Below are 20590 nucleotides of genomic sequence, written 5' to 3' on the forward strand. Positions count from 1 at the left end.
TGTGATGTCAGAAGCAGGGCAGCAACACTCCGCTGGAAAATGACTGGCAAATTCTGGAAGCACCAATTCGCTCCTCTATTGTGGAGCAATAGAAGGAAAAGACTGCATTGGATGTAGGTTGCCAAAGCATACAACAGTCTCTGTACATCTCGGTAGTCAAGAAAATGTGCTCATCAGCTACACCCTTTTGAAGTGGCAAGAACTGATTACATAGGTAAGACTGAACCCCAAAAGAGAGGGTCTCAAATTATTTTGAGGCATTGTGCACCATCTTCGGATCTTTTTTATTGCCTGGCCTGCTGCAGGAGTTAGGAAAGTTATATAGATAAAAGTATTTGCAAACCCCACACTGCAGCAATACAGAAAGACAAAAACACCTTTGTACTTACCCCCTCAGCAAGTGTAAAAAGCTGAACAGATTTGGACTTGCAGCTTGAAATTACTATTGTATCACCACAGGCAGCAGCACTGGCTAGAAAATTATCTGAACAAAATGTTATGGAAGGCAATTTGACTAGATATGTAAAACTTAACATTTGCATGGCTTGCCTGAGCACTCTCGTTCCTCAAATGTAGGCTCCTTGTAGGACCCAGCATAGCCCACAATAATGAGAAGCTTTCTCGTCTGATCAGGGGAACCCTTTGATTGAGAACACACAATAACTACAACCGGCAAGGCTTACATTGGTCAAAGCCAGCGAAATGTAGTCCTGCCGGACCATTACACTAAATGTTCAGGAATGGCAATAGTTTTATATACAACTGATTTTTCTCATAGGTTTCTTACTCAGCCGTCCACCATCAGAATAGCCACGGAGGGGCAGAAACCTACATTAATTCTGGTATAACCGCCTACGTTTATTTGTACAAGGCACAGGAAAAAAAGTCCAATGGAGGTAGAAATTAATTTTTCACAATAATTCTAACTTCTTTGGCAGGACGAAACCAACTCAGTTTTCAAAAACCATCACATTTGCATGTTAAAAGAAGCAATAGATAAGCCAATAGAACAGACTTTGTAAACAAAATTTTCATTGACCCGCTGTGAAGGGCAGGTTTCCGTTTTTTTTAAAAAATCTCATCTGTGGCTTGTCCCTTTCTTTACTCGAACAGAGTGGGGATTTGTGTTTGTTACCTTCAGCTTCAGAACTTGAACTTTCAAAGCTGAGCCTTGGCCATCTTGTGGTGGGCTCAGGGAGGGCCTCCAAGAAAGCTCTGTTCTCCTGTTAATGCCGAGCATCCACCAGTAGAAAGCACTGCTGAGAGGAGCAAGCACTGCTGAGAGGAGCAGGATCCCCACCCCTTGCAAACACACCATTCAGTTAATGCAGCTCAATCAGGATAAAGAGCAGTATTTTGCAGGGCTGGGTGTAGAGCTCTCAGGGTTGGCATCCTCTTCATCAGCTGCCCCTCCAACCTCCCCCTGCGCCCCCCGCCCGCACCAATGGGATACTCTTTTGAAGCAATGGCCAAGGGAGACAGAAGACCCAACATTCAAAGCTGCCTTTTCTCACAGCTATGACATTGGCCAGAAAGGTGAGCAAGATCCAGGGACTATGTTCAAACAAGCTATTGACAGTGTTACAAAAGAACAAAGTCGTTTTTAGGACCCGCCCTAATTTCCTTCCCAAAGTTATTTCTTATTTCCATATGAACCTATCCATCTCCCCCAGATAAGGAAGTAAACCAGAATCTCCTAAAGAAAGCTTCACAACCCAGGTAGGAGATGGGCTACGCTACTCTTCAAAAGACAAAAGGAACAAGAAAATATAAGCAATTGAACATTAATCTTGGACCTATTAACAGGTGTACATCCTTCAAGACAATCCAGGTCTAGGAAGATTGTCTTGTGTATTCCCCCGTTATCAGAAAGAGACCGTACACTGTCAGACATTCTACAAAGGGTAAACCACCAACAGCTGGAGAGCGGCAACATTTGGAAATCCACCGAAACGTTTGGTAGGTACTACTGTCTGAACTGAGATGAGAAACAAGATGCCCAGGTAGGGCAGGAATCCTTTAGAATATCCGAGTTTGGAGAGGTGTTATTCCATTCCGTCCCATCTTCGATCCTTCCCGGGGTACTGTTAGGAAAGATGAACAAGTTACTTACCCATGGTAACGTTCTTTCGACTGGATGTTCCTCCCACGTATTCCATCTTTGAGATTTCAGCTGCCTTTTTCAGCAGGGGGTGCTGTGCATTGATGCCTGTTGACTGTCCCTCGGAGGCCTATATCTCGATGCCAACATCACCACAGGTATATGTAGCACGCGCAGCGCCAGTTGGCCTCAGTTCCGTTTTGACGAGTGTTGCTTTACCCTGTATTTGACGGTTACTACCCCTGAGAGAGCGTAGACCGCAACCAGATGGGAAATTCTATTGCGAAGTAGGTTGGGAGGGGCGATAAGGAATACGTGGGAGGAACATCCAGTCGAAAGAACGTTACCATAGGGAAGTAACTTGTTCTTCTAATGGATTGTGTCCTCCCACATATTCCTTATCTATGATACACTCCCAAAGCAGTTTACTTTATTTGGAGGAGGGAGTACAAATGAGTGTGTTCATGTATGCACAGAGTGCAAAACTGCTTTTCCAAAAGCAGATTCGTGCCCCGAAGGAGTCTAAACTGTAATGTTCAGTAAATGTGTGCATAGACGACCATGTGGCAGCTGCAAATAAGTCTTATCGGAATTCACCTCTGCAAGGTGAACGAAGTTGCAATGCCCCTGGTCGAATGATGTTCTGGAGGGTCTTTACCTGCCAGTCTAACATTGTGATATAGTTAGTATTATCCATCTGGATATGGTTTGCTTAGTAATGGCCAGTCCCAATTTGTGACCTGAAGAGCCCACAAATACTGGTCATCCTGTCGCAATTTTGCCAATCTGGAGATGTAAAAACTCAGTGCATGTCTAGGATCAAGCCTGTGAAGTCTTTCCTCTTCCTTCTCAGGATGTGGAGGAGGATTAAAAAGAAGGTAGCATTATTTTCTGAGTAATTTGAAACTAGGAATCAATTTTGGGGAGAAAAGTAGGCTTCACTTTGAGTACCACTCCGTCTTTATGAGAGACAGTATGAGGAGGCTTGCAGGATTAGGCCTGTAGCTCACTCACCCTTCGGGCTGATGTTAGTGCCACTAAGACGACAGTTTTCAGAGTTAGAAGTTTTAATGGACAAGAATGTAGAGGTTCGAAAGGAGCTCCCATCAACTAGTTTAACACCAAGCTGAGATCCCATAGTGGGACTTGAAACGGGGACTAGGAGGGTAAACATTAGTTAGTCCCTTTAAAAACTGTACTACTAAAGGAATCTTAAAGTAGGAGACTTCCTCTGAAGTGTGCTTAAAAATAGAAAGCGCTGCCATATATCCCTTGATGGTACCAATCTGGAGCCCCAGATTTGCTAGATGCAATAAAAGAGGTAGATTTAGGTGTATTACATGAGAACGGGTTAACATTCTTATCTCTACACCAGCTGCAGAACTTATTCCAGCGGAAGCAGTATAAAAATATTTTGTTGCTGGCCTTCTGGCCGAAAGCAAAACCTCTTGGGGGGGAAATTCCCTTGAGCAGTACAGCTCGCACTTCCGGTTGGCACTGGTCGCAAACAGATCCACTTGAGGGGTTCCCCCAAGGGTGAAGATGTCCTGAAGAACTTCCTGAGCTAGTTCCCACTAGTGGGATACTGTGCTCTGCCTGCTCAGAGCGTTCACTGCTCTCTGGCTAGGTAAACTGCCGATGGAGTTTCCTTCTTGTATAGCCCAGAACCAGAGCTGCATTGCTTTCTGCACACTGGTAGTGACCCTACACCACCTCACTTGTTGAGGTAGTACACGGCCTCTGTGTTGTCCATTATCATCAGGACATTCTTTCCCCGTACAGATGGCAGGAAGGCCTTCAGCGCTAGTCTGATTGCCCTCAGCTCTAAAATGTTGATATGTAGTTTGGACTCCGTTGGCGACCAACAACCACGGATGGTCAAATCGTTGGTATGGGCTGCCCACCCCGTGAGTGAGGCATCCGTCACGGTAGTACCCAAATTGACCTTTTGCACATTTGACCTAATTATAGTGGTCCTAATTGCCCTTCTGCACAATTGACTTATATTTTAGCTATTTTATATATGTATTCGGTTGGTTTTGGATTAAAATAAAAAGGGGATTGGTAGGGGGTTGGGGGTTGCAGGGGGTTTCCCCCTGCATATATGTCCTAATTGACCTAAATTGGGTAGATTCTCCCGAGGTCAACTAAGAAAAGGTCAATTAGTATACAACCATACGTCATTACTGTTATCTCCGGCCATCGCTGTCAAAACGGTTCTCCTTTCAAGAGGTCCCCCCCTGACAGGCCCACCACTGAACATCCATTGAAAACTGTCTGGGATATGTAGGAGATCTGACATCCTTCCTGAGAATTGTGACCACTGGGTCCTGAGAGCCCACTGGAGAGATCTCATTCTCTGGCGAGCCTCTGGCACCAGAAAAATGCAGGATGCCATAAGGCCGAGCAACCTCAGAAAATGTAAGGCCGGTAGATGTTGGGCATTTTGGAATTTGGTCACCATCTGCAAAAGGTCTCGAGCCCTCACCTCTGGTAGCGAGGCTTTGCCCAGGTATGCATCCAGGACTGCTCCGATGAATAGGAGTCTTTGTGATGGTATCATGTGGGACTTCTTGAAGTTGAGGGAGAAACCCAGCCAGTGGAGGGAGAGACAGGTGGAGCTAAGATGTTGCAAGGCCTGTTCCGGGGAACTGGCCCTGATCAGCCAATCGTCTAGGTAGTGGTAGACTTGAATCCCCTCTCTCCAGCGACTCGCTGCCACAACCGCCATTAGCTTGGTGAAAACCCTGAGGGCGGAGGACAGCCCAAATGGCAGAACCCAAAACTGATGAGAATCGCCAACGGCGAACTTCTGGTACCGTCTGTGCTTGTGATGGATCGGCACACGAAAGTAAGCCTCCTGGAGATACAATGATCCTAGCCAATCCTGAAGCTGGAGGGCCTGAAGGATCTGAGAAAGGGTTCCCATCTGTAATTTGTCCTTCCTGAGGAACTTGTTCAAGTCTCTTAAGTCCGAGATGGGTCTCAATCCTCCGTCCTTAATTGGAATAAGAAAATATGGGGAGTACCAACCCTTGTTCCTCTCAGCTACAGGTACTGGTTCTATGGCACCTTTCTCTAGCAGGGTTAAAATCTCCTGCAGAAGGAGCAGATCTGGAACCTTCAAAGAGTTGTTCCCCGTTGCACGACAGATTTTTGTAGGAAAGGTAGGCAGTAACCTTGGGCAACTGTTTCCAATGCCCAAGCATCTGAATTAATAGCCTGCTGCTAAATGCTGCAACAACCTGCCCCCTACTGCAGTCTTGTGAACAAAGATGGTATGTTGAGAAGCCTGGATTGTACGTCTGGGACAAATCTTGTTCGCAAACAAGCAAATCTGTTTATCACTGTACTAGCCACTATAGCTCTGCTGATACTGTCAACAGAGTCGAGACCAGTCTGGAGGGACTCCAACTTGTGTCTTTGCCATCCTTGACGATGTTAAAGAAACCGTCTCGCTCCTACCCCTCGGGGATATGGTCAGCCACCATAGAAATGCACTACCAAAGGGTGTGTGTGAATCTCACTAGCCTGCACATAGCATTTGGCCGACTTTAAAGCCATACTGCCGGCCGAAAAGCCTTTTTGGCCACTGCGTCATACCTTTTGTCATCTCTATCCTGGGGTATGGTGGGGTAGGCATTTTGTCTGCCTGTGGAAGTGGCGGCCTGCACTACAAGGCTTTCTGGAGTTGGGTGTTCAGAGGGGTAAAAAGGATCAGATCTGGAGACTACTTCGCGGTCAGCTTTTTATTTACAGCTGGAATAACCTCTGGTGCCTCCCAATTAGAAGCCACCCTCCTTTACAAGGCTTGGTGAAAAGGGACGATTGGATCTTCCTGTGTCCCTCTGTCCAATAGGTCGGTGAAATCATCCTGCTCAAAAACAGGTGTGGGCCTCAACCATCCCATATATTTCATGACCCTTGACATTAGCTGTCTCTATGTTACCTCAGCGTGGTCCCCAGGGTCTGCAGTTCCAAATTCAACCTTAGGAGAGGTGTCAATCCCACTAGCCTCATGAAGGCACTCTTGTAATTTCTTCATGCGCGAGTCCTCTGCTAGGAGTGCCTCAGGTACCGATGGTGTCCCATATTGTAGTCCAAAGGGTCTTTCTTCATCAGAGGACTCCTCTGCCTCTTCATAAATTGAAGAGAGACTTGAAGTCTGAACGTGGTAGAGTATTGTATGTTTTTTCAACTGAAGTTGACATTATGTTAGTTGATATAGGAGCCGAAAAAGTTGACATACAGATTGTTTCGACAAAAGCGCTGATGGCTTCGACAATTGTGTCGATTAAAAATCGACACCTGTGGCATCAAGGAGGTCGACACTCAAGGCGTTGATGGCTTCTCCACTGGAATCAGCGCTGATGGCGTCGATGACGCACCTTGCGGTCCCAACATAATAAATTCCTACGACGTCGGTATTTTAGTCTTTAAGGAGACTTCTCGACTCGAGGGATGGGATTGCTCTCGAGGAGACTTGGCGGCCGGGTCCGAAGACACACGGCTCTTGTGCTTCTGAGGTCTTTCGACTGGAGCATCGCCTTTAGGTGTTTGAGGGGTGGGGCAAGGCCACGTTCGCGAAGACCCTTAACATACAGAGTTTAAACACCTACAACGGCCGGTGAACTGGATTTTATGGGGCAAACGACGGTGAACTAGACGAGGAGGATGATGGCGACCTATGCATCTTTTATTCCCATGCCTCGAAGTCTACAAATGGTAAGAACCATTTGTAAACAGGAACATTTGGACCTTTTTCCGACGAGGAGAAGTTGTCCTCAACTCGTCAGAGGTTTTTTGTTGAGTAGGAGGGGATTTTTGGGGCTTACCTGCCGCAAGTTTCCCTCAACCCTCTCTCAAAGCTTGGCCATCATTGACAAGCAGTCCTCGAACTCCGAAGACGCATGATTCAACCCCAAGCAGCACAGGCAGATCCTGTGAGGGTCCGTCAACTACATCTTTGCACCGCAGACAAAGCACTTCTTGAAGCCGGATGGTGGAGTAGACGAAGATATTTTGTATCGAAACTCGAGATGAAGATGAGATTTCAAAGAAATTCAAAGAAGATTTTCACAAATATTCCTGTCATGAACGAGGCGTTACGCATCCAAATCTGAAAGTGCGGAAAAACGGAACCGTGGCCAACAGCCCTGCGCGGGCTATATATACCTGCAGTGACATCGAGACGGAGGCCTCAGAGGGACATCGACAGGCATTGACGCACAGCACCCCCTGTTGAAATAAAACTCTGAGGCAGCAAAGCTTAGATATTGGAATGATCAAAGATAAGGAATACGTGGGAGGACCCAATCCATTCGGATTTCTTTTTGCAACTTTCCCTTCATAGTTTCCTATGGAACACCATTCTTTTTGCTGTGTTTTTGATCAGATCATGACATTGTGAAGGGAAGTTTTCAGCTTCACTTGTCATACCTTCGGCTCACATGTTATGCTATGTTGACTTATACCGCGCACCACTTCCATCCTAGAGGCGGACTCCAGGTGCTCTTATGGGGAAATTATCTCTCCGTCAGACTATCAGTACTGGGAAACTAGGTTTCCCTTTTGAATTCTTGTGTTATTATACAACACACAGCATCTTCCAATGCAGTGCAATGGGTATATGTTTGTATCAGCCTAACCTTTCACACAGATGGTTACATGTGTCTAAAGACAATCTGGCGGCAGCAGTTATATTTTTATCATTTTTGCATTATTTTTAGTGTGCACATTCGCGTTTACTGCCTATGGCTACTGAACGTGCCTAGTGCCCTAAAATGGCTTCGCTACAGAATTTTCACTTGTTCTTCGGCCTTGTTACGGCGCTCTCAAGTCAGGAAAGTCATTAAGGTCATGCACTTGCCCGGCAGAGCTGCCGCTTTCACATTCTATTGAGCCTTTGTGTGTATGCGGCCCAGGAAGAGCACTGGGACCATCTAGTCCCAGCCCACATCACTGGTACCATAAAGTTTGCTACTGGGGTGGATGTGAAACCAGCAATTGTCCTCGATTGGACAACTACTGGCTGTCTGAATGGTGCAGACCCTTACCATTCATGAGCTTGAACTGGCTTCAAGCTAGGATTATGAATAAGAGGAGGACTTCTGCAGCTATTCTTCAGATCTACACTGTAGCCAAGAACCCCTCGAAGAAATGCAGACCGTTGACCCGAAGATGACTCATGAAGTGAAGCAGCATCCCCAACAGTGTCCAGCCTGGTGAAACCCTGCTCATCAGTCTTACCTCCGAAGACCCAGGGCTGTGCTTCTGCCCTTGGACTAGTGTGACCAACTAGTCTCAATGCCTTTGCGAGGATCCAGCCCTTCAGAGCTTTCAGACGTGTCCCTGGACTGACCAGCTCTTTCGTGGGCTACCTCGCCAGAAATGATACCGTTCCACATTAAAGTCTGGAACGTTGGTATTCATCAGATTGTGCCATATGTCACCAGCTCCCCGAATTCCAGTGTCCCATCTTCAAGGAAACCTGTCCTGGAGCAGCTTCTGTGACTGCAACAGAACTGGGAAGTGCTATTGCCTGCCAACAGTAATCGGCGCTGCAGATCGCCTTCCTCCATCCTGTGAAGTGTCCCAAGGAGGCCTGCAAGCGATGTATTCTGCATTTCTTCGCTGACAAGAGTTGCATCTTACAGTTGTCCCCGACTGGAAGACTCCACCAACCCGCAACTCCTGGGCACTTCAATCAAGAGCAAAGGGGCGGAAGATTGAGCCCCCAAGACAACATCTGGGAAAATATTGTCTGAAGAACAAAACAGAAGATATTTATGATAACATCTTTCCAAACATCAAGAGCTAACCCTTTTTTGCGTTACACATTTAAAACAAAGCAAAGCTAAAAGTACAAAAATTAAAACCTCAAATGCAAAAGGTCCCTTCCAAAGACGCTAGGCCCTTTAGTGTAGTTCCCCTCTGCTGTCCTTTTCCATCTTCCCCATCTAATACCTTATATCAAAAAGGTGTAATGCTCTCATGACACAACAGTACCCCAATTTTATCCCTAGCATATTAAGGTGCCCACTGTTTTTCAAACCCTATGAATGGTTGCTGTGATTTTTTCAATGGCCATTATGTGCCAAATGTTAGAAATCCACACAAGTGTTGACGGGGGCTCCGTCTTCTTCCACTGCAAGGCTATAACTTGTTTCGCTGCAAATAGTAGAACAAGTAAATTACCCCTGGTAACATTCTTTCGACTGTGTTGTTCGCTATTCTGGGTTGGTATGCCACTGAGGTGGTAACTTTTCTCCCAAAAGTATAGATTTTCTTGCTTTCCTTGTCTGAACGGGGCCTCAGCTGATGCTAGGGGAGTGCCCGCCTTCTTTCTGGTAGTGTTGACCACTAGTGCATTGGATTTTAGCTGATCTCTAATATACAGAGGGTCAGTGGGCGGTGGCATGATTGGTTTCTCGATTCTAGGGATTAACTGCCCTTGTGAGACTAGGTGCAAGTAGGGAGTGTTGTATGTGTCTGAACAGATTGTAGAAGCAGAACAAACAGTGGCAGACTTTGTCTCCAAGAATGTCCTCCACAAAGTCCTTGTCAACTTGTACCTCTTGAGTATGAATGTTAAAATGTTGTGCAGCCTTCAGCAGCAGTTCATTAAATTGTAGTTGGTCATCAAGGGGAGAATCAGCTACCGGCTGGTCTTGGTGGTCTGTCGACTGGATGACAGATATTGTCATCATAGCATTGATGCAGCCTACAAAAGGCTGCCTTGAGAGCTACGGCTTTGCGACCCTGTGAGATCCTCATTGTACATGTCCCGATAGGTCAGGAGGCCTAGAACAGAGGTGCTATGCTGTGGCTCAAGACAAGGTTTTTTAGCAGGAGGTTGTTGTGTTGAGGCCCCTGGCTGTGAGGCATCTCTAAGGGATGCTAGTTCTTGATGCCCATCCATAAAGTACACAAAACATGACATCCTTTTTAAAAGGTTATTAAAATCGTTCAGGTGTATAGTCACACGAAGGTGGGAAGTCTGGCATGGTAGAGGTGGCTTGGGAGGTAGTCTGGTTCTTGTGGTATATTGCCCCTGAGAGTGTCTACAGGGGAGGAAGAAAGTACAGCCCCAGTGCTTTTGGAGGATAAAAGGCAAAGCTTTCGACTTTTTGGGTGACTGCTTTCAACAGGGTAGCACTGACATATTGGATTAATTCCTGCATTTTCAACGTTTGTTTCGGATATGCCGATACGCCTTTCGCCGCCGGATCTTCAGCGCCAGAATGGAGAGCATTTTTGTGCACTGTGCCTGAACTGGCCTAGGGGTCCGGTTTCAGAGGCCTGTCGTGAGGCGAAAACGCACGTGATGGCCCCGAGGACAGGGAAGAACCCGAGCCTTTTTCCAAAGTCACCACGTGGGCTTCGACGCTCGACGATTTTGCCAAAAGTCGGCCGTGGGTTATGTGCTTTGTGTTCTTGGGCTTGTCTGTGGTGCCCGGTGTCGTCTGTCACAGAGCCGCCGGCATGCTTATTGGAGGTGGGGTCCCGCACGTGGGTTCCGACTAACACTGCTCGCCTTCGGCATCACTAAGGACCCCGATACTGCCGTCGCTGGAGTCCTCCATCACGTCGATGGAGGAATCGGCCTGCTTTGCGTGAGCGGCCCAGCGTTTGGTGTGTCGATCTTTAAGAGTCTTTGTCGAAAATGTTTGCAGGACTTGCAAAGTTGTTCCGGGGTGATCTCTAGGGAGACAGTAATTGCACACAGTGCGTGTCCTTCCACATAAATTTCAATAGCAGGTAGGGCAAAATTTAAGGGGAGTTTTATTTAAAGGGAAGTGTGGCGGGGAAAGGGGATGGCAGAATATGCATTCTCTAAAAAGCGGACAGTATGAACAACAACCCCCCTCCCTACATAATGTAAGGGCATAAACCCGAAGAGGCCTGTGTAGGCCGCGTCTGGTTGTTGATTCAGTCAAGTATTCTAGGAAATTGTCCGTGCGGCAAAAGACAAATAAGGAAAGAAAAGTCAATATAAACTTTCAACTAATCAAAAGGCATCAGCCTAGAAAGGAATTCTGCAACTTGCGAACGACCACGATGGTGTAAAGAAACAGGGACCCCAACGAGTTAAGGACCATGGGTACAGTACACTTCACACTAGGGATAGCATTACTAACACTCCCTTATCAATGTCCGTTTGAGTTACTAACACAAATCTTGTAATACTCTGCAACGACCACTTGATGTTGGACTATGCAGAGCATGTGATCCAAGCAGATACACAAGCTCCAGAAATATTTTTGTTTAGTTTGCTACTGGTTAACATTCACACCCTTTCCGAGAGTAGAGCCTTCACTCAGCGCACATTACCACAAAGGGTGAAGAAGGTATATCTTTTAGCTGTGCGTGTTTTACCTTTGCGATTGGGATCACTGTTGGTTTGCAGTAACTCCTACTCATTCTTATACTCCTGCAGAGATGAAGTTGATTTGTCATGCAGAGAACAGAGATTTTCAATCACCGGTCCCGTATGTGGCTTTCTTGCACCTCTACAATCGAACAATCTGCCTCCTCGACTCTCTACAGAAAATGTGGTTGATTAAATCAAATCTCATTCGGTTCTACTTATACACTCCTAACTGTTTATTTCTCATAATAACAGTTTTTGAAATCATACAACGCATGATGAAGTGTGTCACCTGTCACAATACACTGCGTTTTAAGTTCAGAGTTATTAATAGAAAGGATACCCCATAGAAAAGTGCCAACAAGGCAACAGAATAAAAAATCCACAAGAACAAGATAAACTGAAAGTCACAATTTCTCACTCTTACCTCAACAGTGGTGGGAAAATGGTGAGGGTCTTTAGCCCCACCTTGCAAGGCCCAGAGACAGCCAAACCGTTTTAATACAGACTTAAGAACCGCCTTCTTTCTTGTAACAATGCACATCCTCTTATTCCCCAGGCTTGACCTGGCCCCACTCCGCTCTTCTCTCCCAGGCTTCTTTGTACTCTGTTGCATGCGTTACAAATAATTTGTCACCGATTTCAACTCCCCAAATCTAATAATGCTTCAACAGAGTGCCACTTACCGTTTGCGGAAAAACAAAAGCAGTAAAAAAAAAAAAGAGCTAAAAAAAAAAGTTGGTGAAAATTGTTTGGTAAAAAGATTGAGTACCCATCTCTTCTTTCCGCACTAAACTGGTCATCTCATTGAGCAATTACCAACAATAACATTGTGGTATGTGCAATATAAACATTATAACACGCATATGTTAACATGTTCCTGCTATCAATAAATACCCTCAACTCCCACAGTATGTATTTGACCAAAAAGGAGCCTTGGAACCTGCAACCGATAGGTTACAAATATCTAACTGCCCCTTTTCTGTACAACGCCATCTCTGATCTAGGTCAGAAGTGCCCTTCATTATTGCATCACTGACAGATAGGAGAAGGAAATCCTGTGGTCCACTGGACAAGCGGTATACATTTCGACATGAAAGCCGTAATATGAGAAAAACCAATCAGATTTATAGATCACCAATTATTAAGCAGTCATATAGGCTTACTAACCAAAACACAGTGGTAAAAGAAACTGAACTAGGTCAAGAAAAACATGTGCAATTTGTATAGAAAATATTTTTTTTTTTTTAAAAACGCCAACTACTACGAATTACTGTATAGCTCCATAAAGATGTGATGTGAAATCGGACCAGCAAAGGATACTGTTGGAACTCCAGCAGAGCGAAGATATTCCACTGGGAGACGCATGTGGATTAAACTGGTCCACCACAGTCATTGAAGAGTAGTCCCATATTTTAATATCCTCACCAGAGGTGGCAAATCGGATGTTTTCCTGCATCACTGGACCTAGCAAGTACAAATAAATATTATAATCCCAGCAATTTTTGCTTTTGAGATGTCACCAACAAAAGTGATTTAACAGATTTATTACAAGGAATACAGTTAACAAACGTGAAAGTAGATGGTTCAGAAGGCTATGATCCCTATATACAAGGACCTCTGAAAAGAAATGAAAAAAAAGTGATTAAAATCAGTGCTAGGCTAGTTTAACATTTAATTCTTAATAAATGGTGGGAAAATAAGGTCTACCTTCAGGTTGACCCAAATTTAGAATATTTAAATGAAGAAAGAAATTCAAAAATCTGTGTGTCAGACATTAGAATATAAGAAAAATGTTGTAGTACATTGAGATCGAAGTATCAAGTGATAAGCATAGTACGTAATTGATGAAGTATCAGGCTCAGATTAGTTACGTTACCTATAAGAACGAACGTAATGGCTCTGGTTGATAACTAACTTTGGCTAGTTGTTAAAGACATGTTAATGTATACAATCATTTTTCTCCATCATCCATCACCACAGCTGTTCGACACATCACAGATAGATTCCCCATAAGCTAGCCAGTGCTTTGTTACGAATAGAGGCTGGGGCATTGCATGCAGTAATCAAATGCTTACATGTTTCTAGTTAAGGCAAGCCACAGTCTACATCTCCTTGATAATTCCAGCACTAGCCCCCATAACTTAGAGTGACTCTGCAATATTACATTTATAATTCATATATTGTCTTTTCAGATTAGGGAAGGCTTTCAAACAGTTCGAAGTCGTATAGCAAGCTAGAATATAGGGGATGTAGTCTCTGCTAAGGGAGAGAGTGGCTGGATCAATAATGTTCTGTTTCCAGTCTATATTCACCACAGTGTATTCGACTGTGGATTTAAATTTAGGTAGGGATAGGTCACTAAGAGTGAAATGAGTGTCCACACACCACTTTACTCTTATAGTAGCATGTCAACACATGTGCACGCTGGTGTAATGACATGGTCTCTAAATACCAAATCCAATAGTGGTTTAGATTCAGAATTAATAATCTTCCAATACAAATTCAGTCTTTTTTGTTATTTGTGACTGAACAGAAGCGATGCTTAATTCGATTTGCAGATAGTTAGCTGGTAGGCATTTAGGCATGTCGGTAAAGATTTACGCAGTAGTTTTCAAGTTTCATCAGTTCCTTTATACAGCTTTACCCTCATGTTTCTGCTCCATATACAATCATTTGATTTTGACTTTGTAAATAGTCAAAATAGTAATTAGTGATACAAGTGTGTATTGACAATTAGAGTGCGAGAAAGATTTAATGGCTCCAATATGACGTATTACATTAGCGATATACTAGAAGTGTGATGTCCATTGTAGTTTACTGTCCAGGAACATCCCCAAATACTAATATTTATCCACACACTAACGGTGTGTCATTGATCTTCCAAATAAAGCCGCTTCTCCTATTTTTGAATACGGGAAGCACATAATCTTGGTTTTGTTAAAGATATTATTAAGTCATTCTCTAAAGAGTATTTGCTAAGGAGAGTAGGCTGATTTTGGATACTCCAGAGAGTAGAAATAGAAGAGACAATCCACTGCAGGGTTTAGTGCCTAGTAGTGTTGGATATGCATTATCGCAAGTCAATTCTGCTGATAAGTCAGCCAAGTATAAATTAAGTTGGGGTAAGGATAAAGCCTTGTTTGTGTCCATTGCAAGTAGGAATAGATGTAGTAAGTTGGCCAATTTGATTGTTCAGACTTAACAGACCGGGAATGTAGGGGGCCTGGCCAGGAGCAGAGCGATGCAGCAGTGAAGCTTGAGAGCTTCGTGGCCCACCGGCTAAAATCCTGGAAAAACATCTGTTTCTATTAAGGATCGGATCACTCTGCTCCCGGGTCGGAGGCAGAAACAAGCTGGGGCAACCCAGACACCGGTTCCCAGTGACGGACGATACCCGCAGAATGGGAAGCGGGAGCTGCAAACACTGCCTGGAGAAGTGGTGACAGGCCTACAAGTCAACCGGCAGGAAGCTCTGCCAAAAGAACCCTGCCAGCCCATGGGACACTGATCGAAGCCGTAACAGATGGCAGCTTCTACGGCAGTTGGGACAAGAACGAGCGGCGGACCCTAAAGGGGCACGCATGTGCTGCTGAAAATAAGCAGGCAGAGGCGAATTTCAGGCATAAGACCGGGACTGGGAACCTGCAACGCATTTCAGAGACACAGCAGTGAGGGGGCAACACTTTAACCGGTGAAACCGACTGGTAGGCTATCGAGGATATGGCGGAATTGAGGCGGGGTCAGGTCGTTGAATGCAAGTGGTGCAGGACATAGCCACTAACAGAGACACCCACCTACCCCAAAGTCTACTGTCCTGCAACCCCTGACACGACTGGTGGAGCGAGCAGTCCAGACCACAAGCGGAAAAGGGAACCCGCTTGGCAGATTTAGAGCCTGCTCACCTGCGACACCTGAGAAGTTGCAATAAGAGTGACAGGGTACAAGAAAGGGCGAGGAAGAGTATGCCTGCAAAGCAGAGGGCTCTCTGGAGAGCTGGTAGAGAGCCTTGGGCAACTTAGATAAATATAGAAGAAACACAAGGAGAGTCGCGGACTGCAGGAATGGTGAAAGGGCAACAGAAGATGGAGCAGTTAGTGGGGGCATGACCCAAGCAGAGGAAGCGCACGATACAGCAGCTGAGCAAGAGAGCAGCGGATATAAAGTTAAGTGTCTCTGGAGCGAAAGATTCAAGAATTCGGGGTGGACATGACCCTGATAAGAGTAGACATGAGGAAGATCACCGAAAGGGTGATGCAGGTGGAACAAGGTGAGCGACATGGAGCACACCTTGACATTATTAAAGAATCAGGTAAAAAAGGCCTGGTGGGGGGTGACCAAGACACGAGAGAGAGAGGGCCGCTCCAGGAGGTGCAAAATCCAGTTGATCTGGGTACCGGAGGGGGGAGAAGGCCAATGCATGGAGCTGTTTTTGGAGAAGCTACTACTGGTGGACTTTAAGTTGAGGACTCTCCAAACTATTCACGGCAGAAAGAATTCAGAGTGCAGGCAGAGAGCCACCGCCAGGAGCCCCTCCGCGCGCGATCGTGTCAAAACTGTTGAACTTTAGAGAGCGAGATACTATTTTACAAGAAGCGAAGCACCGGGGACATTTTTCAAGGGAGAACGTGAACATGCTGATATTCCCAGACTTCACGCAGGAAGTTCAGAAATAAAGGAGATCCTTCGATGCCGAGTACAATACGTGTTACATGATTTTTCCTGCGAAATTGAGAGTGCTGGTAGTTGGCAAATAATTTTTCCTGACGGTGGCAGATGCCTGGAGCTGGCTGGAAGCTAGGGGAGTGAAGGAGGGCACACAAGATCGTGGGCACGCTGAGGAGACATGAATGGCCAGCCGGAATGAGGAAGACTGATGGGAGTCGGCCTGACCTGGGGAGGGATGGCATGATGAATTGGGGACTTTAAGACAGAGAGCAGATTTTATAGAACCGATCTGAAGAAACTATCAAGTCAGCGGAGTGAGGGATATATTTACCCATTCAGCAGTACTCCAGTCCATAACCAAGCTGCACTTCAGCAGAAACAGCAAAATGGCTGCGCTGGCTCCTTGGAGCACCATTGCCTCACCTCAAAACTGCGCTTTGCAGCGACAAAAAGATGGCTGTACCATCCTGCCAAGCACATATTGGGCTCGTTGGGGCAGAGAGCACACTGAGAAAGGCTGGCAGTATGTGTTCATGTGTGCACCAAAAGAAGCGAATGGAAAAACAGCGCTGCTCTGCCGTTTGCTAAACAAGTTCCATTGGAAAGGGAATATTTCACATGAAAAAGGTTGCTGCCTGACGCTATTTTTATCTTTTCATCAAACTACTTTTATTAATGAGAACTTGCCATGCCCATTAATATCCACATTGTGTTCTAGCAGAAAAGAGCAGTATCCCTGAATGACAGGCGGCTGTTCAGATCTGAAGAAATCAAAATAAGCTTTACTTCAGCTACACGGGAAACACTCACTTTTGGGCTACAAAATGTCAAAGATAAATGCTTCAAAGAGGCCCTGGCTCTCTGGGCCTATGTTAATTTCAGTGCATGTGTTTTAAACAAATAGATGTATAAAAGAAACTGAATGTGATTGCAGAACAACGTGGGAATTCAGATGGAAGAGAAAAATTGAATTTGAAAGGAAAATGCCAGCAGTCACCACATGTTTAGATGTACTTTTGCTAATAAGAAAAACACCTGTTTAAAAGTATGTTGGATAAGGCCCTGCCCTTGTCTACCAATGTAAAGGGGATTGTGTTGTGAAATATATATGGGGGGTTTTATTCAACAGGCTTTCTTCTTATTTAGAACAAAAATAAAATAAGGAATCCAATTGCATTTGCTACATGGGGGAAATCAGCCCCAAACAGGTTTCTGCAACACAAGGCCCCTCACAGTAGATCCTAGGAACACAAGTGCTAATTGCTACCTTGGCAGACTTGTCTGGGCTGAGGCCTCTTACAATAGAAATTCTGGGACACAAATATGTGAAGGAAAATCACACTTCCGTGCGACTTCTACTGGGAGTTTCAAAGCCAATTCCAGAGCAGCCTTGGAAGCTATGCCCATATATGGTGAACAATGCTGTACATTTGCCTCAAAAGACTAGTTCATAAATAAACTTGTAAGACTTATCTTTGCCACAGGACTTCGCAGAAATGTAAAATGTTAACATTTTACATTTCTGCGAAGTCCTGTGGCAAAGATAACAGTTTACATTTTTTTGTGGGTTTTAATTTAAGAACGTTGTAGCCATCACTGCCACATGGGGAACAGAAGTGGACATTCTAAGGAAAGTGTACGCAATGCCACAGTGAAATTCAATACTTACATGGCCTATGAGAATATGTACACATGTATAAAGTTATATATTTCTCACTAAAAAGTGCAAAAAACTGGGTCTTATAAAAAACAAGGTCTTATAAACTGTAGAGTTGGACTGGCATGTTCTGTGTAAAATATATAATCTGCCCATGTGATTTGTTAAAATGACCCAGCTGTCCAAATGTGCCATTTATGTCAAAACTGGATTTTAGCTAAAGTAACTGTGAAAGGGTCTGGACATTGTAAAACTCGCATCATAAATCTGACATCATGCTCTTGAAACCCAACCAGCTGATAGGAAGGATGCGACGATCACCCCTGTCCAATCCAGTTGTTAGGAGAATGCCTAGCTTAAGCCTGCCCCACCACATCATCCGATGAGGTCACCATGCCTTATAAATAAGGGTGGCTGACAGAAATCTGGACACTCTTTCCTGAATTTCCAGGGCCTGCCTTCCTGATCTTCTACATTCATCTTGCCAGATTCCACTGCCGGGCCAAAGCACAGCTGATCCAGATTCCACTGCAAGGCCAAAGCATTGCTGATCCTGTCCCAGCAAGGCCTTAATCCAGAAATCCCATTAAAAATCCCAATAACCAAAAGGGGAAAAGCTGTGGTATTCTTTTGGGAAGCATCTTGAGACCAGACCGGCTTTTTGCCCACTAACTGCATGCCCGCTGCACCCCTGCCATTCAGCTGTAACTTGCGATCCACTAACCAGACAGGTCCAGCTGTTCTGCTAGGAGTGTCCGCCGCTACCTGGTGACCCGAGTCCTGGAGTCCAGGAGTCCAGAACCCGGTTGACTGTTCCTAATCCCAATTTTAGTGGACTGAGTATTTCCCCATCCTATAGAAAAACATCCTACCCCATCTTAACTTTTGTCTTTGTTCCACTCGCTAAGCAACCATATCCATACCCTGATTACTTGTCTAGACTGTTCTAATGCTCTGTGCACTCTATTTGTTTTTCTAGTATTAGCGTAATTCTTTCATCCATTTCATATTGTAACTCCTTAGTAGTATTTGGAATAATTTTACTTAATTCCCACATAGATCTGAACGCGGCGTGAAAAGGCCGATTTCGTCAATCAATCTTTGAAAGTACCATGGCTTTCTTTAACCATATAGTCTAAATAATTTAGTTGAAGTAAAATTTGCCTTTCATTTTTAAAACCATTTCACTTTTCAACTGCTCCATTTTCTTAAATTTGAACCTCATCCCACCTTGAAAATCTTATCCAATTCTTCAGCTATAGCCAGTTTTTCACCTCTATATTGTCCCTGTTATGTGCATCTATCACCCTGCCCAAAAACCGCATTCCAATTCAGTGTTTTTCAAATGTTTTTATAAAAGAAAACGTTTTGAAATTTAAAACTACTTCTGTGTAAAAATGCAACTTTTCCACATGTGAATTCAACTGCACTAGGTTTTTAATTTCAACCTGCTTTGTGAGCTGTATGCTTTTGTGATACCTTGCCTTTTGGTTGCTAATGATATAACATCCCTGATACCGTGATAAAGCATATGTACATCATTATTTAAACACACATAATTATTTGTCAAAATCCGAGTCATTTTAGGCCTTTGCAAAGGGCTTAAAATCTGTTTTTGCCTCTTATTTTGTGACGGATTTTGATTCTGTTTGCTGCCTCTTATTCCTGACTATTTGCTGCTTCTTTCTATCCACTCAGAATTATTTGTAGGTTGAGGGAACATTGCAGGGGGAAACCTTAACTTGGGTGATATTTATCCTAAGTCAAATGGTGCTCCTATTCAATTGTGCTTTGGTTAGGTCCTTGTAGAAGGTTAACCAAATGTAGTTCAGTGTTTTTTTATTGTAATTATCACCCTATTGGTGATTGCTGCCCAAAATTACAAATTGTGTGATTTTTGTGAATTTTAAAATAAATATTGTATTTTCACCAAACGGCCTAGTTCATGGTCCATTGTGACACGAGGTATTTGTAAAAGGGGGTGTGAGGCTGGTCGGGTAACGTCTCAATTTGAATTAGTTGAAATTAAAGAAAAACATTCCTATTGAGCGCCACATCCCAGGCTAAACTCACCTTAACACTGTGGCACGCACATTTACCTACTGTTTTTTACACTGACGGTTTGACTTGTGACTTACCTGCCCACACTATTCCTGTGCCTACAAGGATTAAGAGTCCTGATGAAAGTTCTGAGTTGTTCTATGAACTATGATATTTGATGTCTCTACTTTAGAACTAAACTCCCTGAACTAGAAACACTGAATACAGTGTGGAAATCTCCGATATGTGCCATGTATTAATCCATGGTTCATTAATTTTTTATGCATTGAGCATTGTGAAAAATCTTTTGGAATCTAATTAGATCATTCACACACAGTTAACTGTTGATATGTACTATGTATTGGTCGATAGTCCACGAAGACTACCTGTATTGAAAACACTTTGAATGTATACAGATGATTACGTTTTGTTTTCTGTTTTTATGTTACCGTCTTGTAAACTTAAAATAAATGTTTTAACCAGATGTATTCCCCACTAGCATGATCTAACCATGTCACACTAGCTTAAAGAATTGTGTCAACTACTACCTTGCACCAAAGGAAGAGGTAGCCTTGACTCACTGCTTTCTTAGTTCTGCTATACCCTCATGAGTCAGGCCCCCCGTAACCAAAGAAAAGAGGGTCACCCAGCCTTTTCTTTTTACGACTGCTGTGAGGATTGGCACGTGAAAGGGCAGATGGGCATTTATCACCCACCCCGGAGGGAGAGGGTGGATGATGCATTACCCTGACCT

At 44.4% G+C, this 20590-nt stretch overlaps 1 protein-coding gene across 1 annotated transcript in view; it reads right to left on the reverse strand.

Annotated features, from left to right (window-relative positions):
- NEDD1 (NEDD1 gamma-tubulin ring complex targeting factor) overlaps positions 1-20590 on the reverse strand; it is a 551712-nt gene that overhangs the window by 496072 nt on the left and 35050 nt on the right. Inside the window, exons 2-3 of the mRNA XM_069629423.1 lie at positions 12795-12938; positions 390-484 (exon numbers count right to left, since the gene is read on the reverse strand). Of these exons, the coding sequence (XP_069485524.1) occupies positions 390-484; positions 12795-12930 (231 nt within the window). The 5' untranslated portion in view covers positions 12931-12938. The remainder of the gene's footprint in view (positions 1-389; positions 485-12794; positions 12939-20590) is intronic.

This window comes from Ambystoma mexicanum, chromosome 12, assembly GCF_040938575.1.
Source record: "Ambystoma mexicanum isolate Mex_15411 chromosome 12, UKY_AmexF1_1, whole genome shotgun sequence".
Lineage (NCBI taxonomy): Eukaryota > Metazoa > Chordata > Amphibia > Caudata > Ambystomatidae > Ambystoma > Ambystoma mexicanum.